Below are 22,735 nucleotides of genomic sequence, written 5' to 3' on the forward strand. Positions count from 1 at the left end.
GGGTCCTTCCAGCTCTGTGACCGCTGACCAGTCACAGGGAAATCCAGGTCTCTTTCTTTTCTGTGCAGCGCAGGGTAAGAATAGATGATCTCATCCCTCCAGGTGGGCACATTAGAAGAAATGTCCCACTGATGCCATTCAAGAAGGAGGAGAAGAAATTGCTAACCAGGTTTCAGTAGGTCTCCTTGCTCTCCCTCCCACTGCCTCACTGGCCTTGGCACAGGGCTGCAGCACAGACAATACTAGGAACTTCATCCTGCTGGCTCATTTGTCAGGGTAATGAATGGCACCAGCATAGGGTCACAAAGGGCCAAAACATACTGGGGGATGACTAGCCTTTCATGCTGAAGCCAAGCCCCAGGAGGATTTAAAATACACACAAGTTAAACTTACACTTATCTGCTTCTTACATGTGCTTGTTCCTCTAAATCAATCCTTTCCACGAATAGTAGTACCCACAGCTAAGGAAGCTGTTCTCTCAGGGACCCTTGGCTACCACAGTCCTTAACAGCGGCCTATATTTAGTGAGTACCTACTGTGTGCCAGACGGTTTTCCATATTACCTTGCTAAGTAACCCAGTGGGTGAGTAGCTGATTACTATTCCTGCATCACACTTGAGCACCTGAGACTCAGAGGTGAATTGATCTCCCCAAGGTCACACAGGTTCTAAGTTCCAGAGTCACTATTTGAACCCAGATAGTCAGACTTCAAAGCCCATCTTCTTTCATTCTCTAACACTTCCTCCTTGATACTTAAGGAAGTGACCTAGAGGTCCCCTAACCAAATTCTCTCATAGGGCAAGATTCCATTCCAGAATATCCTTGACCTACTTGCCACCTCCAGTGATAAGGAGCTTATCACCATGCTGGAAGCCCTTTTAGTTGTTCATCGTTCTCTCTGTTAATATCATATTCCTCCCACCAACTCCTATGAATTCCATTCTTTGCATCCAACTCTGCTTTTTGGACCCCAAAGAACAGGCCTGATACTTCCTGCACTGGGGGCAAAACTCAGACACTGAAAACTACCAAAATACCCCATGCAAATCTTTTCTTCTCTTGCTTATATATACTTAGCCGTCCTTATGTCTAACCAATAGCTCTGAGGAAAAAGTAGTTGTATGTAGTTAAGAGAAAAACAAGCCTAGATCTGGGATCCAAAGACTCTTTCTTAGTTTGATTTTCAGGACACCCTTCTGTCCTGGTTACTACTCGATTCTCTGTCCATCTCTATTTCTTCCCAGTCACCTTTTTTGGGCTCTTCTTCAGCTGTACCCTTAAAAGCTGATGTTCTGAACAGTTCTGCCTTGCATGATTCTTCACTCTGCACCCTCTCCCGCTGTGACCTCACCAGTCTTGTGGCTAATGACTTCCACATTTGGATCTTCAGCCCAATTTCAGAGTGCTGTCCTGAACCTTGGCCATACGCCTAATTGCTCTCCTGGAGCATCCACCCAGATGTCCCACAGGCCCCTAAGATTCAACTTGTCTCAAGCGAAACTCATCATCTCTTCCAACCAACTACTCTTCTAGTGCTCCCCATGGAGGGAGGAGAGGCCAGATCACCACATCCTCCTCACCACAACCAGGCTGTTCCCTAGTCCCATGGATTCTCCTTTCTTGATCCCTCTCAGACCCATCATGACCACTGCCACCTTAGTTTAGGTGTCACACTTTTTGAATGAACTGACTCACACTTCTCCACAAGCCCTGAGTACGTGGGAAGATTCAGTTCATTGCCTGGCACCTATCACACCTGCTATACCACTGTTTGAATAGCCCGCTTCTCCCAGGTAAAACAAGAAGCCCTATTTTATAGGGATGTAGACAGAGTATATAGAAATTCTTAGCACTGGACCTGGAACCTGGTGAGCACTTCATAAATATTTAGTAAGTTAGTCCTTAAAGGCAAAAAAACAGAAACAAAAAACAATGCCCATTCCTCCTGCATTTCCCTCCAGCATATGGCTGACCACCTAGTATAACTCAATACCAGCAGAACTTAAATACATCAGAGAAAACCTCTTCAGGGCATGTATGCTTTTCTGGTAAGCATTTTAAAATGAAGAGTTCACACATCTCTCTGTCTCTCTAAGGAGCTTATAAGACAAGCAGGTAGGCACAGTAGAAAGAGAATTAATCTTGGAGTCAAAGATCTAAATTTGAACTCTACTTTTCTGATGTGTTTTTAAAAATAAAAACTAGTGTGTTCTTGAATAACAAAACACCACACAAAAGAGAAAGACCTCAGCTTGCCTGGGGGCAATTTTTTTCTTTCATCCTGTGAACCAGAACTCTGAAGTACTCTGTAGCACATACCATTTAGTTGTAACAAATCTGTGGTTCTCCAACAAGATAAATCACATCAGACTGAGCCTTCAATGGTTAACATTTCAGTGGAATCTGCAACAGATGACAGCAGGCAAGTTCCAATCTTTGCTCCAATGTGTATTAGCAGAACATGTCAAAACCTAAATTAAAAGTTTTCACTCGCTTTAAAAAAAAATAAATCCTTTTGTTGGCAGTCTCCCACTGATGACATGTAACAATCTTTGCATATGAAATCGGCTAGTCCCCTGCTTCGCTGCTAACTTTGTAGAAGTTCCAAAGCGTTTCTGGAGCAAGTGATCTATTTGGACCGACAATGCCAAGCTGGGACCTGAGCCCTGAATGAGCTAAAATTACCAAAGCAAGAAGAACGTGGCTTTGGAAGCTATTCCCCCCCAAGTGTGGGGTTTTTCTAGTCAAGGGAGTGATAAAGAATGTTGACTCTTTCCAGATGAACAACGTTGAATGAAACCTCAGAATCCTGCTGCAGGTTTCTGCTCTGAAAAACAAGTTGCTGCTACAGAGGTTCCTGTCCTTTCCTACTTCCGCTCCCCAAACATAATAAATGCACCTGTCTTCCCCAAGTTCATGAGTTCAGCACAGGCTGGCTGGTGTGGACTGCGTGCTGGGCACTTGCAGGCACAGAGACCAGGGAGATGGGGCACTGTCCTAGAGGAGTTCACTGGCTGGTAAGGTAGACAGGCACACTGAAACAAAACCCAAAATGCTAAGATCCATAAGCAAGGGACAAGCAAAGCAAAGGGAGAGCTCTGAGGAGGGAGAATCTCCTCTTGGGGCAGAGGGTAGAACCGGGAACACCCTTGAGGCAGTGGGGCTCCCAGTGTATTTTGTCCCCTCCTCTACAGCCCTCAGCTCGCTGGACCACAAACATGTCACATGTTTGCCTTTCCCACTCGAAGGTGAGCTTCATGGGCAGAGGCCCCACATCAGACAATGATTAATCCATCTTTGTTGGCTCAAAGGAGTGCCTGTGGGTGTGTTCTCAAGAAGGCACGAAATACCGGAGGTCTATGGAAAGTAGGAAGGGTGGATGAGGCTGGAGAAGTAAGGGAGGGCTCGGGCTGCTATAAATGCCAGGAAGCTGAAGTTTAATTCACTAGGCAAGAGGGAGCTACAGAAGGTTCTAAGGAGAGAAGTGAATTGACCTAAGACTTTGTTTTAGAAGATTATTCTGATGGTGATTTAGAAATGAGACTGCAGAAAGGGTGAGCAACTAGAAGGCCTCTGCATTGGTTTAGACAAAGAAAAACTGGTACAGGCCTGAATGCGCAGCAGCAGTAGGGCTGGAAAAGAAAGACTTAAAAGAGAACCTGCAAAGCCCACCTAGAATTGGCCTTTTCTTTGCTCCCACCCCTCTCCCTGCCAGTGCCTGGCTTCTACCTATAATTCTTACCATGGGCCCTATGACTACATATTACCTGAGGATGATGCCCCTTTCTTCTCCATCACTCTGCCCCTGACAAAAACCTATACTTTTCAGGGCCTGATAAGTGAACTCTTGTCTGCCCCAGGTCGTGCTGTCATTTCAATGCCAGTACCTCAGCTGTACTGGTGCATTCACTTATTATGGCACTGGGCCTGGCATGTAGGAAGTAGTAAAGGGACATCTGACGACCAAAGGAATTTAGCACACCCAAATAATAACATAGCATAGGTGCCTGGATGGAATAACATAGAATTTTAAGACTGAGCCTACTGAAACCAGTTTTTGCCCCATAAAAACCACAAAATTCAATCCTATGAGCCACAGTAGCAGGCCAGATTGCAGTTGGATAATAGTGAGCTCTCGACATGGGTAGCTCTCACTTTCACAACCTGTTTGGCAAATAAATGAGAGTGAGCAAAGAGAGACCAACAGTAAACCAAGTCTTGAGTCACATGGCTCCTCTACGGAGGATGGGAGCTCCTCTGAGATTTCCTCAGTAAAATGACAACTAAACGCAGAGAGGGCACGGAGTGTGTGCTCTGTAGAAGGGAGGCTGGTAAGAGAGGAAGAAGACGAGCAGAATGGGCTTGAAAACTCTGAAATGAAAACTGTCCACTGGCTCAAAAACTGGCCTTGAGCTACACATTTCAGGGTCATTTCTTCCATTGGCTTTCACTCCTTCCAAGCATGCTGTGGGGTGGGTGGGAAGATTAGCTACTTTACAAAGCAGACTGCCAAGCAGGGCCTTGGCACTGGAAGACCTGTTTTCCAAGGCCAGCTTTGCCATTTATTAGCAGGCAAGTCTCAGCCTTGGTGTCCTCATCTATGAAATGGAAATAGTCATAGCAATCTCTACCGACAGGGGCAAAGGGAGGACTAACAGAGACAATGCACACACACGTAGCAAAATCATCAGTACAGGTGGGTTTGTTTCTTTTTTCCTTGAAATGATATCACAATCTGTTGAGAGGAGGGCTGTACTGTAGGGTCTGATGCAAATGAAGCCATGACATAAACCACCACAGGCTGGAAAAATGCAACGCCCCACAGCAGTGTCTTTGACATTTCCTGGATATAAGAAGAGGTACACTTGAACACAGCTCTGGGTTGGCCCTGGGAAATAACCAGTAAAGTAACACACTTGTCACCCAAAGCCATAAAGTAGCCCTAAAACTGCCCCTGAACCCATGCTGTTGTTGCCAGAGAGGGATTAATTACTCATGGCTAATTCACAAACATAAAGCCATCTCTGCCTCACCATTGAGAGCTCATCTCCTCACATTTGATGCCACAACACAGTGGTATTTATACCTGGGAGATGCCAGAAGATGAGCTCTTTAAGAAGAAGTCACTGTGAGCAATTCTCAGAGCCACCACCTTCAAGTCAAGATGGAATTTCAAGACACACAGGAGAATTCTCTCGGGATAAATGAATCCCCAAACCCACCCTGGTCCTTTCAATCAGGTCTGCAGCCAGGGCATCGGCTCCCATTTAAAAATTAACCAGGTGATTAGAATTCGAAATGTGGTCTAGCCAACCTCAAGTTGTTTCTTCCTCTCCTTTTCTCCTCCCAAGAAAAGAAGTGAACGAGGTAGGGGAGGCGCTTTCAACTCACTTTGCTCAACTGGCACCATGGTTCTTCTCTGGATCTACTCTGCCAATTTCCAGATGGTGCCTAGATGTGTTGTTGTTGTTGTTGTTTTTAATGACCCCAGAGATTTATCAACATTCCAACTTGGAGGATGAATAGTCTATAGATTGAAGATTCATGGTTCTAGGACCAATAACTACATTTCTCACTTATGAGGACTTTCATTGATTTTTAAAATCAGAGTCGGTGAGGGCTGCCTAGCAGCCTCTCTGCAGTGCTTGAAGAGCCAAGCAGTTTGTTTGCTGAAAGAACAAGTGGATGAATGAACAATCTCTAAAGGAGGAAAGCAGTCATTAACACACTAAGTCACATACATACCACTGACTTCTGACACACACCCCTTCCCTTCTCCTAAGGCCCTTCCAGATCTAGGAGTATAATACAATCATCAAGAAGCATGCTTTCTTTTCTTCTAGCCAAAGGGAAGCTGAGGTTACAACCTAGTTACAACTTCCTCAGGCCTATACTCTTGGGAAATAATTCCCTAGCCCCTTCCGTTAGGTAATTAAAAGCAAACGAACAAAATAAAACCTAATCAGCTACAAAGGTTTCCCTTTTCTATCTGCATGCTTCCTCTCATTCTGGTTTTCTGGACTCATCTGTCCTCGGGTGTTGTGAATGGGCCTACACCCCTGTACCCCGGAGTGTGTCAGAGAAGTGGTGAGGATACAGTCTGTCAAAAAGGGCGACCAGTCTTTAGTTCTTCTTCCCCACTCCTCAACTGCAAACCCACTTTCCAGAGGCCACGTGAGGTGGTGGAAAGGACCTAGAGTCACAAGCCAGAGCTCTGACCTGCTAATTTGCCATGGGACCCTAGGCAAGTCACTTCTGTGTTTCAAGCCAGTTTCTTTATCTGCCAAGTTTAAATATGATACATGCTGGCTTCATCTTTCAGGCTAAATGTGAGAAAGCAAAGGAAGTCGGAAAGATTGGAAAGGTCTTAAAACTACATCTTCATGCAGTTAGGAACTGGCCTTCCCTTCCTAACCCCGGTCTTCCCTTCCAAGTGGAGACTGGGCCAGCTGACTATCCCTGCCCACTCCAAGGTACCCACCCCCCCCCCCCCCAGCAGCAGCTAAAAGGCTGCTCCCCAAAACAGAAGTGATACTTTCTTCTTCCTCTCATGTCTGTACCCAAGTCTCTCAGTACTAGCTGGGAAGGAGTGTCCACTGACTTCTCTTTACAAAGGAAAAGGTGCCTCAATGTGGCAGAAATAACTTGGTGTAGGAGGCTGATGGGCTGGTTTCTTGTCCTATCAGCTGCTGAACCTCAGTGTCCTCATCTGTCAAAATGGGGATGAGACCACCTGCCTTGCCATTTGTCAGGGCCCTGAGAAAGCAGGAATGGGAGGTCTGGTCTTAACCTGACCAGAAACTCTTTCCTCGCCCTCAGCTCTCAACCCAGGGAGGCTTCTGGGAGATTCAAAAGGGGTGTGGAGGCTGAGGGATGCTGAGTGCCACTACTACCTCTGCCACCTAGCCAGGAAGGGGCAGGAGAGAGAGGCATGCAGAGATCAAGGCCTCCTCATCCTGTCCAATGATGACCCGGATGGGACAAGCATGTCATAGCTTCCTTCTGTGAAGGGGGACTCCCACCTAGAAGAGTCTGACAACATCCAGCTAGCCTCCTCAGTTCCAGGAGGCACCAAGGGCCTTAAAGGAAGACAGACAGAGAAACTTGAGGAGACAGAAGGAGCAGAGAGGGAAAGGACCAAAGAGAAGGTGAGAGGCAAAGAAATGAACGTGCAAAGGAAGGGAGAGAAAAGAAAAGTGAAGGAACCAGGAGAACAGGCAGAAACAGAAAGAGGACTGACGGAGAAAGAGCGATGGAGACAGACTGACAGCGCGGGAGTGTCGGGGAGGCGGGGAAGACAAAGGGGACCATCCGGTGTTTTTAACTGGTCTGGCCTTTTCGAGCCACCCCATCCCCAAAAGAAAAGCCTAGGGGGCGGGAGGAGGAGGCCGAAGCGAGCAGAGGCTCCCCCCGGCCCCCTCCGCCCCGGGTCCCTGCCCCCGCCCGGGTCCCGCCGTCCCTCCCGGCCCGCTCGCTCACCTGCCAGCGCCAGGATCTGGGCCTTGTGGAGCAGAAGCGCGCCCCAGTCGCGGGGGGCGCGCGGGGGGCTCTCGGGCCCGGCGCCCAGCTCCTCCGGGCCCCGGTACACGGCGTACACCTTCTGGTTGTCAAAATCCAGCCGCGAGCGGGGGCTGAAGTCGCGCACGCACGACACTGGCAGCGCGTAGCAGACGTTGTCCTCCAGGAACCGCACAAAGGCGTACATGGTGGGCGCCGGGGGCGGGCCCCGGTCGGGCCGGTCAGCCCGCGGGGCGGGCGCGGAGGTGGGGACCCGGCGGGGGGCGCGGGCCGCGCGGCCGGGCCGGGGGGCGGGGGCGGCTCCCCGGGACCCGGGCTCCCCCCACTGTTATTGTTCCTGAAAGCACCGCTCTGCCAATCGGCTGCTCTCGCCTGGGCGCGGAAAAGGGAGGGAGGGGGGGTAAGGGGGCGGGGGGCGGGTGAGGGGGGTTTGGAAGCGCACCGCCACTCGCAAAGTCAGACCCGAGCAATCACAGCCGGAGCGCGATTCGCGTAGGGAGAGGAAAGGGCAGGGAGACTGAATGGCAATAATAATAATAACAACAACAATAGCATTGCAGCAGAGGAAACAAATGCATCGACGAAAAGTCGCGCTGCGTGCGGAGAGTATGATACCGCTTCAACAATCGCGCTGCAAAACAAATCGAATCGCAACAAAACTGCACTGCAAAGGAGGGAAGAGAGTGTGAGAGAATGAACGCAGGGTATGGGAGGGGGGCAGTCTCGTTGGGATCCCTTAGTGTAAACTTGCACTTGCAAGCAAGCAGAATTTTAGAGTGTTTCAAATAATTATAGCCACTCCTCTTAGCTCCTTTAGTTCCCTTATCATTTTTTTCTTCTTCTTTTTTTGCAAAACTGCCAGGTCCTGCTGTGGGGAGGGTCAGTCAGCCAGAAACGTTCTCCCAGAGCTGCCAAACTAGTTCTGACCAGACCGGGGGCTTATCTGGGATTTCCAGTTGGACCAGCTGGCTGGGGTGGTGGAGGGTTAGTCCAAGGCAGCTCTCAGCCAGAGAGAGTAGGGGGCGACCCTCTCCCCTGTAGTCTTCGTCCACCGAAGCCCCTCTCCACCAAGTGGCTGGGACCACTTGGAATGAAGCAGGGAGTGGAGGGGTGCTCTGAGGGAGGCAAGCCCAGGGTTAGCTGGACATTTTGGAGCACTGTGAGTTCAGGAATGGGACTCCGAGGAATACCAGTCTTTGCTCTGTCCTTAGTTTTCTAGGTGGAAAAGAGCTTAGAGGGGCTTGGGTACCCCCAGACTAGTCATGAAACAACTGAAAAAGGGCTGACGGGACTCTGCTCACAGGGACCAGAGCCTGTTCAGAGGGGACCAGCAGTCTCACACTGACGCCCCTGTATCATACATGGCTGCTTATATCCCCAATTTCCAGCCCAGGCCTGGCACTTGGTAGGGACTTCAATTTGGTGTGAAGAACAATAAATAGAAATCTGCATTCAGCCAGCCATCCAGTAATTCCTTCTTCTAGTCAAGTAACCGATATTTTTTGGGTATGCACTATATGCCTGATTCTGGCTAGGTGCTAGTAGTAGAGAGATGAACAGACCAGACAAACACCTAGATTCCTTGTAGTGTTAGATAGTGCATCAGAAATGAGGTTTTGGATACCTATGCCAAAATTAGATATGTTATTAAATGGATAACACCTTCCCTGTCCTCAAAACCCTTATGGTCCCGTCTGAGAGTAGTAAAAATGTTTAGGTAAGTGATTATGTTATAGTCAGACAAGTGTTCTCATGGAGGAATGCTTAATGGAGGTGGCAGACCTAATTAAATGTAATATGTTTTAAAATTTATTTAAATGAACTCGAGCTGTTAAAAAAAATGCACTAAAATATTGTTTCATAGTAGTGGTGAGTGATTTTGTTTTCTTTGTGTTTTACATTTATATGTTTATATTTAACTATTTTCCACAATAAGCAAGCATTATGTTATGATCAGAAAGTATTACATATTATTATTATTTTTTTTAACGCCTACTTATTTTTGAGACAGGGAGAGACAGAGCATGAACAGGGGAGGGTCAGAGAGAGGGAGACACAGAATCTGAAGCAGGATCCAGGCTCTGAGCTGTCAGCACAGAGCCCAACACGGGGCTAGAACTCATGGACTTCGAGATCATGACCTGAGCCAAAGTCGGCCGCTTAACCAACTGAGCCACCCAGGCACCCCTACATATTATTTTTAAAAAAAGCACTCTACTCACATTTTGGATCAGCTACACTAATGATGAAGCTGGTAAGCCAAAACCCCCAAATTATTTCATCGTGATTTGGGGATTATGTTAAACGGGTGAACCTCATTAACACACATCTCCCAGATCCAAATGCACAGGTCAGATTAAGCTCCCTTAAACCATGCCTGTGGTATATATGTGGTTGTAGCCAGATATGACCACTAGTTTCCTGATGCAGATGTTGGCCTGACGTTGACCCACATGCTTGTGGAAAAATGAGGTGCCACACTGAGTTGTTCCAGAAGATTTACCTTCATGATTATGATTTCTTTGGACTGATCTTAAATGAGGTTTTATCTTAAGAATACATTCCTATGGTGGCCAAGGGGAAGTAATGTGTAGCAAGGCTTCTGATAATTCACAAGATGGATCATGCAGAGTTGGCCATATTTAATGAAAGTCCATGAAGCTCCAAATTAGGTTTGCAAAATAATTTCAGGTAGTACCATGGCCAACCTCCTATGCTATCTAAATGAAAGTGACCCCCAAATACAGTATCAGTCTCCTCTTTCTTACCACTTTACTGGAAATAGTACATACAGACACTTTAAACTATCTGACATTTCCCAAGATAGCATGCTTTATCAGGTCCCAAGCCTTTATGCTTGCTCTGCCCTCTTTCTGGGAAGTTCTTCCTCTTAGGGCACATGCTGACATCAATTTCCCCCAAACCAGCTCTAATGTCACCTCCTTTGTGAAGTCTTCCCCAACCGCTTGCACTCCTGAAGCACAGGTGATCTCCGTCTACTATTTTGTGCCAGCACCTTTTATCTTCCCTCATTACAATGAGCTCTTTGAGGGGGTACAAAAAAGGCTGAGTAACCTCGGAATCCCAGGTTCCTAGCATATTTAGATGCTTATAAAACAAATGTATTAAAGAAAGATAACACGAGGTGCACCGTTTTTCTGAAAATCTGCCCCCTTTTTTCAGAGTTGGAGCTGAACCCAACTCTATCTCATTCCCAGTGACCAAAGGGTAGGCACTGTTTCCACTCCTTGTAAGACAGATTTGTGAACATGTTAAATATCACCATACCCTCAGTTCCCCACCCAAGTCAGAGTAAATAATTCTCATAAGAAGGCAGTTCCATGTCCCAAGAACCCAGAAAGATGAAAAGAACAAAGTGACACGGATGCTAGCAGAGTAAACACAGACTCAAATACATTTTGCACGTAGGTGCACAGATTCTAGAGAAGGAACGACAGGTACGCAGGTATGGGATGCTCAAAGAGATACCACTGGACAGCCTAAGGGCAACAGAAAGACATCCCTGCTTCTGCTTCCGGTGTGACTCACACAGTCAGTCTTTAAACACAGCTTCATGGAGAACCTACTAAGTACTTCCTCTGCCCTAATGGAAATGGAGTCAAAGTACCTCTGACATGGAGATGCTAGCCCCAGGCTTTACACATATCAGAAACTCAAGACAGTGCTGATTCATTGATTAGCAAGCAAAGACAGTTCAACAGTATAGATTTCAAACTTAAAGAGGTGGTTAAAATGTCAGGTTCGACCAAATCATGGTTGAATCCCCTCTTCAATATCCCTCTCCAATGGTCATCCATATTCCTCTTACACAGTTCTAATGTCAGGAGGCTTACTAGCACCCCTTAACTTTTGGACACTATTGACTGGGAGAAAGGTCTTTCTTACTTACACTGGGGCAGAACCTTTCACCTTGTAGCTGCCATAGTAGGTTCACCACGAAGGGTCTCATGTCAGCTCTTCCAACATGGAAAACTTGGGATCCTGTCTCCTTAGGATCTTATCTATCTTCTGCTCAGACATCTTCATTTCCTTCGCCTGTCTTTCCTCATATGACCTGGTTTCAGTGATGATAATTGTGATATCTGCTTTTCCTCCAAGTGTTACTATAACCCAGGCATGCTGGAGCGCCATGTATACATCTCAATTAATCCACACCAAACCCTTGAAGTGGGCATTATTAACCCCATGATAGAGTTGAGAAACTGGAGACCTACAGCAAAGCAGTTTGGCTGTGGGGGTCCCTGAAAGGTTGCAGTCATATTTACATTATAGACAGTCTGCTCTAGAGGCAGTGTAGGGGAAGGGCTGGAGGGGGGGGGCAACGCTGGGGAGTGGGAGGCCTGTGATGAGGCTAACTGTCCTGTGCTTGTCCCTCCCCAGCCCCCTCTTTCTGCCGGCCAAATGTACTTTGCCTTTCGTCCAAGTCATTTTAATGGAGCAGAAAATGTACACATCTGGGGAAGCTTTGCAACTGCAGCTCCATTGTGCTGTCCTGTGGAGTTCTGCAGAGCCTTGGGTGAATGTCAAGCTCCTTCAGTTTAGCCAGCTGAGGCATGTTCAGTGGCAGCAGCGGGACTTATGTTTCATATTACTGCATGGAATTCTCAGTGTACTTTGCAAAACTATTTTAAGGAGACCTGGGTTCTGTGAATTTTAAAAGCAATTGGAGCATGTCTTTTCAACCTCGTCACTAATGATTGACCACATTTTTTCATGATTTTGCCTTTTTTTTTTCCTCTGTGATATTTAATTTGACTTTTAAAGTCTCTGCTTTAAAATTCTTGTTCCCACCCCCAGAAAGTAACTTGCTGGGCTGTGAGCCTAGGGCCCCCATCTTCTCAGGTAAACTCGAGGAAGTGGATAGGTAAACTAGGAGGCTCTGCACCTGCTGGGAGGCCCATGGTAGGCATTACCCTGAGTTGGGTACTGTCACCCCAAAGCAGGGGCATCAAGCCAATGCATCCACATAAACTCCCCATCATGAAGTCTGGCTGGATTTGGTTGTGGGTTTGGGGCAGGGGAAGAGAACAGCAGTAGAGAGCAGGAAGGAAGGAAAGAGAGGAGTTGCTGTTGAGGACAAACTCAAAAGCCAGTGGACATTGCCTGAAGTTGGAAGGAATGCCAATTTGTCATGCAGGTGACAGCTTGGAGGGCCAAAGGAGTATGGGCTTTGGAATTGGCCCAGCGGTTAAACCCTGACTTTGCCACATCTTTTCTGTGACTTTGGGCAAGACAATTCACCTCTCTGAGCCTCAGTTTTCTTATCTGTGAAATGAGGCTATCTTGTGGAGTTCTTGTGAGGCTCCGGGCAGGAATTTTTCACCCTCTCTGTTATCAGGATCACCTGGGAAACTTAAAAAAATATCCCATTTCCCAGCTCCTATCCCCCAAGATCTTGATTCAGTTGGTCTGGGGATAAGGCCTGGGCATTAATTTTTATTTCTTTTAAATTCCCAGATTATTCTAACATCAGACAAGGTTGAGTACTTCTAAGTTGTAAAATTTTAAGGTAACATGCCAGTCACATAGAAATTATTCAACGAGTTGTAGGTATTATTTTCAGGGGAAACATACAGAGTTCTGAAATGTCTATGTAACCTCTCTGAGGAACAGTAATTTCTTCATCTTAAACATGACATACCAATGTGAAAACAGGCAGCGTATTATTGTCTTAGGCCCCAGATCTAAATCCTGACCTAATAAGTAAGGCCTATTCTTCCTAAGTGTGTGGTCATGGACAAGTTTCTGAATCTCTCCAAGCCTCATTTTCTTAAAGGGAATATTCATACAGCTTCATAGGGTTGTTATGAGGATTAAATGAGATATGTAAATGTAAATGTAAATGTTTATGTAAAATGATTGGCACAGTGCCTAACACATAGTGAGTCCTCAATAAATTGTAGTTGCTGCTATTGTCATGCATATTATTATGTTTATTATGAGAGCTCTTATCCCCTTGCTGAGAATAAGGAGCCAATGAATGTTTATTGTATCAAATTGAATATAATGAGTTGAACAACGCTGATAATTATCCAATAAGCGCCCCCAGCATGCTTCCATCCAAGTGCCACATCTTTTAAACCAGAGCCCTGGGCACAGATGGGTCACTAAAGAAGCTCAGATCTCACACATTCAGGCCTCTGAGGCTCGGGATGTTGCCCAAATTTGCAGCATACACTTCCAAGATATTGTGTTTGAAGCCATGCATTCTTTCAAACTGACTTTGTGAAGTACTTTCTTAGAATAAATAAAAACTTGTATGCATTACACAAAGTGTGAAATGCAAAAACATTTATAGCGATTGAAAGCCTTGTGAATTAGCACCTTGGCTTGATGTTCAGATCAAGCAGACAATGGTCAAGCTCAACCAATGAGATCTCAGGTCTGTTATGACCTTCTGTGGGTCACACACAGGAGTTGGTCATACAGATGACCTGAATCCAGGCATTCTACTTCAGTAGTATATACCCTACATAAGCAACACAAAGCAAACAAACTCCCAATGGTCAAAGACCAAAAAAAGTTTGGTCGAACAAGTATTTGTTTAGGGTTTTCCATATGCCAGTCTAGGTGCTAGGATACAACAGTGAAAAAACAGATAGGGTCTCTTCTCTAGTGGAGCAAACGAATTCCCAATGTAGCCCAAAAAACAGTAGAAACCCCGTTTGTAGTTTTCTTTTAGTGCCACTAGATAGGTTGACATTTTCAGTTATCTCTAAGGAGAAAACAAAATGGTCGAAGACCAGTAGAAGAGGTTGTGACAAGGGAACATTATTTGAATTGGTTTTGAAAAGAAACAAAAAAGTTGGCTTACCTTGGAAAAATGCAACTTGCCTCAATTATGAATTTTAATTAGGGGCCGATTAGTTTTAGAAGCTGCCTCTGGTTTCACTTATTAGATAAACTCATTCTGTTATTTTTCAGCTGAAATGTCACTTCTTCAGGAAAGTCTTTCCTGACTTGTTCCTCCTATTGGAGGAACCCTCCACAGACCTCTGCCCTCCACAGACTAGCTCAGGTCCCTTTTACATATTTTCACAGCTCCTTATATTTTTCATCGTGGGGTTTATTGTAATATGTAATATACATTTATTCTATTATTGCCTGTTTCTGCTGGTAGACCAAAAGCTCCACTAGAGAAGAGATCCTATAAATTTTCTTCACTGTTGTATCCTGCCACCTAGCCTGGCATATGGGAGATCCTAAACAAATACTTGTTGAATTAGTGAAGTTGAAACATAGACCCTGGAGGAGAGGAAAGTTCCCAAAGGTGAGGAAGAAGAGGTATTCTCAGGGCTTTATTCTGTCCCTCTGAGTCTCACCTTCCTCTTGTGAGTGTGTCTCTGTTTCTGGGCCCCTCCCATGTCTGGTTCCCAAGTGCGGCCTCAAAAAACAATAAAAGCCCCCTTTGTAGTTTTCTTTTAGTGTCACTAGATAGGTTGACATTTTCAAAAGGTTATCTCTAAGGAGAGAACAAAATGGGTATCATTATAGAAAAATGTGCATAATGGAAAAATAGTCAAGTTGACAATCACACACAGTTGACACAGGCTAATTCCAATACCAAGATAATAGTATTAGGAACCTCACTGGCACAGTTCATGGGTCTCCTGGGAAACAAGATGGTGATTCAGCTTCATCCTGCAAGGCTAGACTTCCTTCTTACCCTGCTGTTGGCTGAAGTCACTGACTCTCTAACCCCCTAGTCTTCTGATGATTCCAACATTATTTGGTAGGAAACAGGTCCTTTAAAGACCATATGCTAGTTCTCTGGTTACCATCTCTGCTCATCTCAAGTACCTCCTGGCTCAGAATGTCTGCCTTTCACAGTCCTCATATGGTCAGAGTGCAGCCCACAGTGTCATTCACTCTTAGGCTTTTGTTTGGTAACTCTGGCTGCCATTCTGATGAGAGGCACAAAAGGGAACATTCATTTAGGAAGTCAACTCATCTCTGAAACTCATAGCAAATTATGAACAACTCTTTTTCTTAGGAATGTCTCCTAACCAGACCATAAATTCAGTATAAAATCAGAAGAAAGGAATGAAAATGGAACTAACAATTATTGATTTCCAGGACAGAAACAGTATTGATTGCTTTACATATGAACTCCTTTCATCTTTTCAAAACAACCCATAACTATTAATAACCCATTACTATTATTATCTCTATTTTTCTGATGAGGAAGCTAAGACTTAGGGAGGTGATAGAAGTTGTTTATAGTCCCGTGGAGAATACTTGAACCTCAGTTTTTTGATCCAAAGCTTGAGTTTCAGGGCATGTTTTGATGTAGGCCCTACCTCAGTTTCCTGAGACAACAGGAGCTAAACTGCCCATGGAATTTGACCTCTTTTTCTGAAAGGCTTGAATCTCCACTTAGAAATCTGAGAACTGGGTCTTATGAGAAAGCCCAATAACTATCATTCCAAGCATCCCTAACTTGAGTAGCTAATGATTCTGTGAATACTGACAATTTGATAACATTATCTGACCTGAATCTTTCAAGTACTATGAGTTTTCTAACTGTTCAAGCAGATTTCTATAGTCTTATACCTTCTGTTAATGGGAGTTTGAACCTGCTGGGAATCACCTGTTACTTCATAGTCTAGGTGGAGACTCCTCTGAGCCAGAACAAAATAGGATCCGAGAGCTCTGGGCAGAGATATCTCTGGGTGAAGAAGTGTCACCTCCTCCCAAACCCGTTCTTATCCTACTGTTGTTTAGAGGAATATGAGTAAGAATAGGAATTATAGCCGTGAACCTTTGTGGAATGCTTCGCTCATACCAGGCTTTACATACATTTCTCATTTAATCCTCAAAATAATCCTGGGTAGTAGGTACGATTAGATAGCCTCATTTTAAAGTTAAGGAAACTGAGACATAGGGATGTTAGATACCTTGTCCAAGGTCACTCAGAAATAAATGGTGGAGCCAGGATTTGTGACTCAGTTTGCTTGACTCTAGAGCCCCAACCGTGGACTTCTACTCCAATTCTGGTTCCCCCTGAGTCTGACTCTTGCCTCAGTGAAAGTGATCTGTGTCCTTCTAGCTAACATGGGGAGGTGATAGAGAATCATTCTCAGAGGGTCATATGCTGGTTCTCTAGGGATGTCCAGATCATCTTGATTGATCCAGGTAATACCCTGGCTGGCACTATCTAAAAAAGCACCCTGGAGTTCATTGATATTTTCATCCTATGTTGTGGTAGGTGAGAGTGTACTAGATTCAACCCATAGTCTAAATAAAATTTTCTTTTATTTACTCAAAACAAGTTTCTTTATTTAGTAGCCCAGTAAGTCCACCTATTATGCTAACCAGAAAAAAAAGTCTTTGACCTCTGGGTTTTTATATCATGATGGAGAAATGACTCATATATACAATTTACAACACATTTTCTGTTGATAGTTCTTTTTCATATATTCCTTTTGTGCCGGTGGTAGGTGAATTGGAGTGAAGAATATCAAAACCCTACCTCCCCCTTTTTACTATCAGGCATACCCTTATTATCAATGCAGAAATATGGCAAGAAGAGAGGAAAACATGATAATCCATTAAGGGTGAAACATTCCTCCTAAAACATAGAATAACAGGAGCAAGACACACAGGGGCTTGTGAAACTCTAGAGGAAGCGGTTAGGGAGACATTTAACTCAACTGGTAGGCAGAGTAGGTAACACCAGGACCCCACCTCCACCCTGCTAATGGGTCTTGCCACACTGCTGGGCCATCAAATGGTTTCTCATCACTGAGCTCTGCTTCTGGCTCTGGGACAAATTCTAGAGAAGTAACATGGCCCAGAAGAAGTTATGAGACAATAATAAAAGTAAAAAGTGCACAGCCTTGGAACTCAGATTTGGGTTCAATTAATATTCCATCACCAAGGTAATTTGGGACCTTGGGCAAGTCTCTAACTCTCAGCTTTTTCCATTGTCAATCAGAGTCTTATAAGGTGGTCACAGCGTCTAACAGTTTGCATGTAAAGTGCCTGATAGGCAATGCCTCATACATGGTAGGTTCCCCCAACTATCAGTTGTCCTCATTCTCTTCTTCTGAAGGAGTCTCTTTTCCTTTTAGGAGGTCATGGATGACACAGATGTCACAGATGACAAGGATGGATCCCTAGAAGGCAGTTATTTTGGGGTGAAATATCTTCCCCCCTCTCCCCAAAGAATGGGCAGTGTAATTGCATAGATCACACTCACCATCCCTTCCTGGCCGACGCTGGGGCAGTATGCTTTCTTTCAAAGCTGGGACCTTAGTAAGAGCTGTACTTTTATGAAGTTTTGGGACTTAAGCTGAATTTGGGATTTTGTTGTATGCTTTTAAAATTATGTTCAGATTTTGTATATTTAAAACACGACTTTGGAATTGTGAAACACAGTGTTCTCAATCATAAAAAAGGATGAATTATGTTATGCCTTTCTGTTCCCATTTCTGGGTTCTTTTTTTGTCGTCTTGTATGAATTTTTCTGTGATACCCTGCCTTATGTCTTAACTCATCTGGGATACTTGCTGTGAAAATTTGGGCAAGATTCTTAACTCCTGTAAGACTGCTTCATTCATTCATTCATTCATTCATTCATTCATTCATTAATGAACTATTTGTTGAGGACTTATTACACACTAGAAGCTTTTCTTGATACTTGGGATATAGTAAAGAACCAGACTGAGTTTTATCTCTAAAATGGGAAACTTAACTTACCTATCAGGACTGCTGAGAGGAGTGAATGAGATAATATGTGTAAAAGAGAGGAAGAGGCAAAGAAAAGGACGAAACTTTATTGATCTCCCTGCTCTGTCCCCAGTAACACTAGATGCTTTACCTACAATCCTCATAATACTTGGAAAATACTTGTTATCTTTTTTTTTTTACAGATGCATCTACTGAGGTTCAAAAAGGAAAAGTGAGGGCCCAAATCATGCCCTGTATTTAAATCTGGTATAAAGTTCCCATTCTATGTTGCCTTCAGTGGTCCCTGGTATACTACTTGTCACTTGATAGGTATGTCAAGCTCCATCACCAGTTCTGTGCAGAATGTGAGGATTTGCACCCCTCTTCCTGCTAGCTGATACATCTGATAGCACCAATTATGGTTTGGGTAGAGTAAAGACTACTTGAATGGAAAATCCAAATCCTATCCTCTAGTTCCTTAGGGAACAAGACATATGCATGAAATTTACAGATTTAAATTTGCCATTGGAATATGCAAACAGTTATCAATAACTCTAAGTCACCAGGGGAAGAACTCTGGTCCTCTGGCAGCCAGACTCATCAGCTTAGGAGACAGATGGGACATGGACTCTTGGCAAGAGGAATATTCTTTTTCCCAAACTAACCCATTTCTGCTGCTATGACCTTTAGAGATTAGATGCTCAAAACTCTATCCTCTGACTCTCACCATTTCCCAGGTGGAGGCAGGCCTCAACTGCACAAATAGCAAAATACATTTTTCCATGTGAGATGCTCAATGTCCAAGGAAAAAAGAGTCTGCCAGGAAATGTTCACTTAGGGGTCTACACACTTTCAAGAGGCAGAAAGCAGAGTAGTAAATGAAATAACTGTGCTTTTACTTGGCTAAGGGGCTGCAAAACTGCCCAAGCAGAGAAAGCTGGACCTATTATGCACCCTTTTCTCTTCCATCTCTCTGTGTGGACAGGTCATAGCAAAAGCACACAGCAGATGAGCTAGTATAGGAGCCAGATAAGCTCTGCCTACATGGCTTCAACTTTTTGAGAAAATCCTTAATCTTTGGTATTAAGAAAAGGAAGGGCCATGCCAGAGAGTGCTTGTTGCCACTGAGAAAACTTGTGAGGGTTATGAGAGTGAAAAGACAGACCCAGCAGGAGCAGAGCAGAGCTTTGCATGCAAAAAAGGGAAGAGAAAAAAAAATCTTTTTCCTTGGCATGGAGAAATTTCATCCTGAAGGTTCTTTTTTTTTTTTTTTTCTTTTCTTGGCAATGTAATAAACACCTTAAAATAGAGTTATAAAACGGAAACAGATTCTATAGAAGCAGGAAACCAAGAATAGTGACTTCAGAGAACTTATAGCCCAAAGCTCTCATTCTAGATATGATGAAACTGAGGACAGAAGGACAATGATTACCCAAAGCCAAAGAGCTTGCCTTTGACCAAGTCCTTCCTGGAACCCAGATTCTGGTGGGCCTTTTCTCTGCCCTACATTCTCAGGCTTTCTCTCAATTACAGGGAACAGGCTTCAGTAGAAGGTGATCTCATCTGTGCCCTTGGCATTAGCTTACCTAGTCCTAGAGAAACATAATTCATCATTCTCATGGTTTCGCATCAAGAAGAAGCCTTTCCTGGTTGGGAAGGGTGTGGTGAGGAAGCCTCCCAACTCTCTCCTCTTAGATATCACCTTACCCTGAGATCTCTCTCTCCAATCCTGCTGCAATTTCCATGCTGTCCCCTCAGTGCTATCTTCTATTCCCACCCTTCCCATCAAAGGGTGCTGTGGATTCTCTAACACATTGTCCAAAGCATGGTCCCAACTCATGTGTCACTAAGCATAGCTGAGGTAGTCTAGATTCCCAAAGAAGCTTAACTGAAACCAAGATGAAAGAGAGTGCAGCAGAATGTAGTGGAGTGATCTGAGCTTTGAAATCAGACAAACCTGAGTTCAAATCCCAGCTGCATAGTGCATCTGCTATGCAGACCTGAACAAATCACTTCTCTAAAGTTTGGTTTCCTGATCTGTAAGGGAGGGAGACTTACCTCCCAGGGCATTTGGTACAATTAAATGAGAGAGCAAATAGAAAGCATTTAGCCCAGATCTTTGTACACAGTGGGCACTGGTGTACACAAAGCATTAAAAAAATCTGATTTAGAAAGCACAGGTTTAGAGTAAATCGCTCAAAAAATATTTCCTGGGCACCTTCTCTATGCCAGACCATGTGCTAAGTTTTGGGATGAAGACAAACAAGAAATGGTCCTTATCCTGCAGGAAATATTTTTTTCATGGGTGTTATCGGTTGAATTATGTACCCCTACCCCAAAGTTACATTAAAGTCCCAAACTCCAGGATCTGCAGAAATAAGGTGTTTATAGATGTAATCAAGTTAAGATGAGGCCATTAGGGTGGGCCCTAATCCAGTATGGCTGATACTCTTATAAGACAGAGACATACAGGGATAATGCCACACGACCACAGAGGCAGAGATTTGAGAGATGTAGCTGTAAGCTAAGGAATGCAAAAGATTGATGGCCACCAGCAGAAACTAGGAAGAAGCAAAGAAGGAGGGAGCATGGCTCTGTGGACACCTTGATGTTGGACTTCTGGCCTTCAGAACAGTGAGAGAATAAATTTCTCTTTAAAAATTTTTTTAATATCTTTATTTTTGAGAGAGAGAGTGCGAGTGGGGGAGGAACAGAGAGAGAGGGAGACACAGAATCCGAAGGAGGCTCCAGGCTCTGAGCTGTCAGCACAGAGCCCAACGCGGAGCTTGAACCCATGGACTGTGAGATCATGACCTGAGCTGAAGTCGGACGCTTAATCATCTGAGCACACAGGCACCCCAAATTTGTTTTAAGCCACCCAGTTTCTGGTACTTTTTCAGCAGCACTGGAAAACCAATATACTTGGGGAGATATGCAAGGGAGCAAATGCAATAACTATGACAGAGTGGAAAACACTGACTGAGTTTGTTGAGTTGAGCCTGTTACATTTATCCAATTACGTAATCTTGGTTAAACCAGGAAGACTTCTTGTGGGGCTCAGTGCTAGTAGAGGTATGTATAAGTGGAGGCAGTTTGTCCAGGAAATGGACAGTCTGTGTCTGCCTGAGGAAGCCAGTGAAGGCTTCTCAGAAAGAATAGTTGGAGCTGGGGCCTGAAGGATGGCTAAAGGCTCAGCAAGTATGGGCTTAGGGAGAGGGGACACCGTTTGTGCTAGAAAGCCTGGTGTGTGCAGAATCAGAAAAATGTGAACTAGTTTTAGAATTTGGGAGAAACGACCAATATGTAATCACTGCTGGAGCTCAGTGGGGATATTTATCTGCCTTCTAGACTTCTCCACCTTGCTATCCCACAGACACCTCTTACAAAAATGTTCCAAATTGAACTAGACCCTGCTTTCTACCCCTACCCTTACCTCCTCCTACCTGTTCTCCTGCATGCCCCGATTTGGTGAATGGCCCGCCACCCGCCCATCCAGCCTAGTGAGAGGTCTCCAGAGCGCCTGTGTACTCCGCTCTTGGAAGCTGACTTCCTTTTCATCTCTGATTTACACCAGCATTTCTGGGCTTTACTATCTCTGGTTCTAATGCATTCTCACTTGGCACAAGCTCCCAACTCTCCAGCTGTGTCTCTCGGCCATCTTCCTTCCAGCCAAGCCTCTCTGCCAGATAATTAATGATCTGTAAACAAATGCTTAATTGCAACAGGGGAGCACATATCTAAAGAAACTTTGTGATAAAGCAAAGGATCCTTTTTATAACATGAAGAACATTTCTCTCGCTAACTCTCCCCCACCCTCAGCTCATCATTTAGTCTGGATTTTTGTTTCATGTATTAAATCTAAACTTTTTTTTACAACAGAAGCCACAAAACAAAAGAACAAAAACCTGCCCAAGGGACAGATGGTATCATCCTGAGGTGCAGACGTGTCAGGTGCTTCCTTTCTGAGACACTCTTTTCTTTAGACTTGGCCCTTAGACTCAAGACTTGGGCACTTGCTAGGAGAAAGGAAATTTTGGCTCCTAGCAAGAAGGAGAGGAAAATGTGGACTTATTAAGAATCTAACATATGCCTGCCTCTTTTATTTATGTTCTCTCATTTTCCTCTTCACAACGCCCCCATGAACTGCTATCCATTGTAGAAATAAGAAAGTTAAGCACCTTGCCCAAGCTAGTGGCAGCTACTAAGGGGGAATGACTGATACTGAAGGGGTGCCTGGATGAAATATAATGAGATTATTATCTCTCAGCACACCTGTTCATGCTGTTCAAGTTATCTAGTCAGCCATATTGCCTTTTCAGAGTCAGACTGACTCAGAAGTCCTGAGTCAGACAGTATGTCTTTTGCCCAGCCATGCTGATTTCCCAAGTGGGTGGGTCCCCCGAGCTTGGTGGGCCAGCAGCTGCAGTGGGAACCTTTCTTTTTGCTGCTGTGTGGGGGCTCTACCCTCATGCTGGGAGTCACTGTTGGGTGCTGCTGTGGGAGGGGCCAATTCAGCCACATATGC

General features: G+C 44.7%; 1 protein-coding gene across 17 annotated transcripts in view; it reads right to left on the minus strand.

The window, feature by feature from the left end:
- Positions 1-22,735, minus strand: part of LOC122227036 (BEN domain-containing protein 5) — a 1,450,833-nt gene that overhangs the window by 246,313 nt on the left and 1,181,785 nt on the right. Inside the window, exon 2 of one of the 17 annotated variants that reach the window (XM_042951172.1) lies at positions 2,320-2,403. The exons of 15 other annotated variants lie outside the window; for them this stretch is intronic. Coding sequence is in view for 1 of the 2 variants with exons in the window: in XM_042951168.1 (XP_042807102.1) it covers positions 7,480-7,705 (226 nt within the window). In the remaining variant the exon portion in view is untranslated. Of the gene's footprint in view, positions 1-2,319; positions 2,404-7,479; positions 7,761-22,735 lie in introns of those variants that run through there. One more of the 17 variants, XM_042951168.1, reaches the window with a different exon arrangement.

The sequence above is a fragment of the Panthera leo genome, chromosome C1, assembly GCF_018350215.1.
Source record: "Panthera leo isolate Ple1 chromosome C1, P.leo_Ple1_pat1.1, whole genome shotgun sequence".
Classification (NCBI taxonomy): Eukaryota; Metazoa; Chordata; class Mammalia; order Carnivora; family Felidae; genus Panthera; species Panthera leo.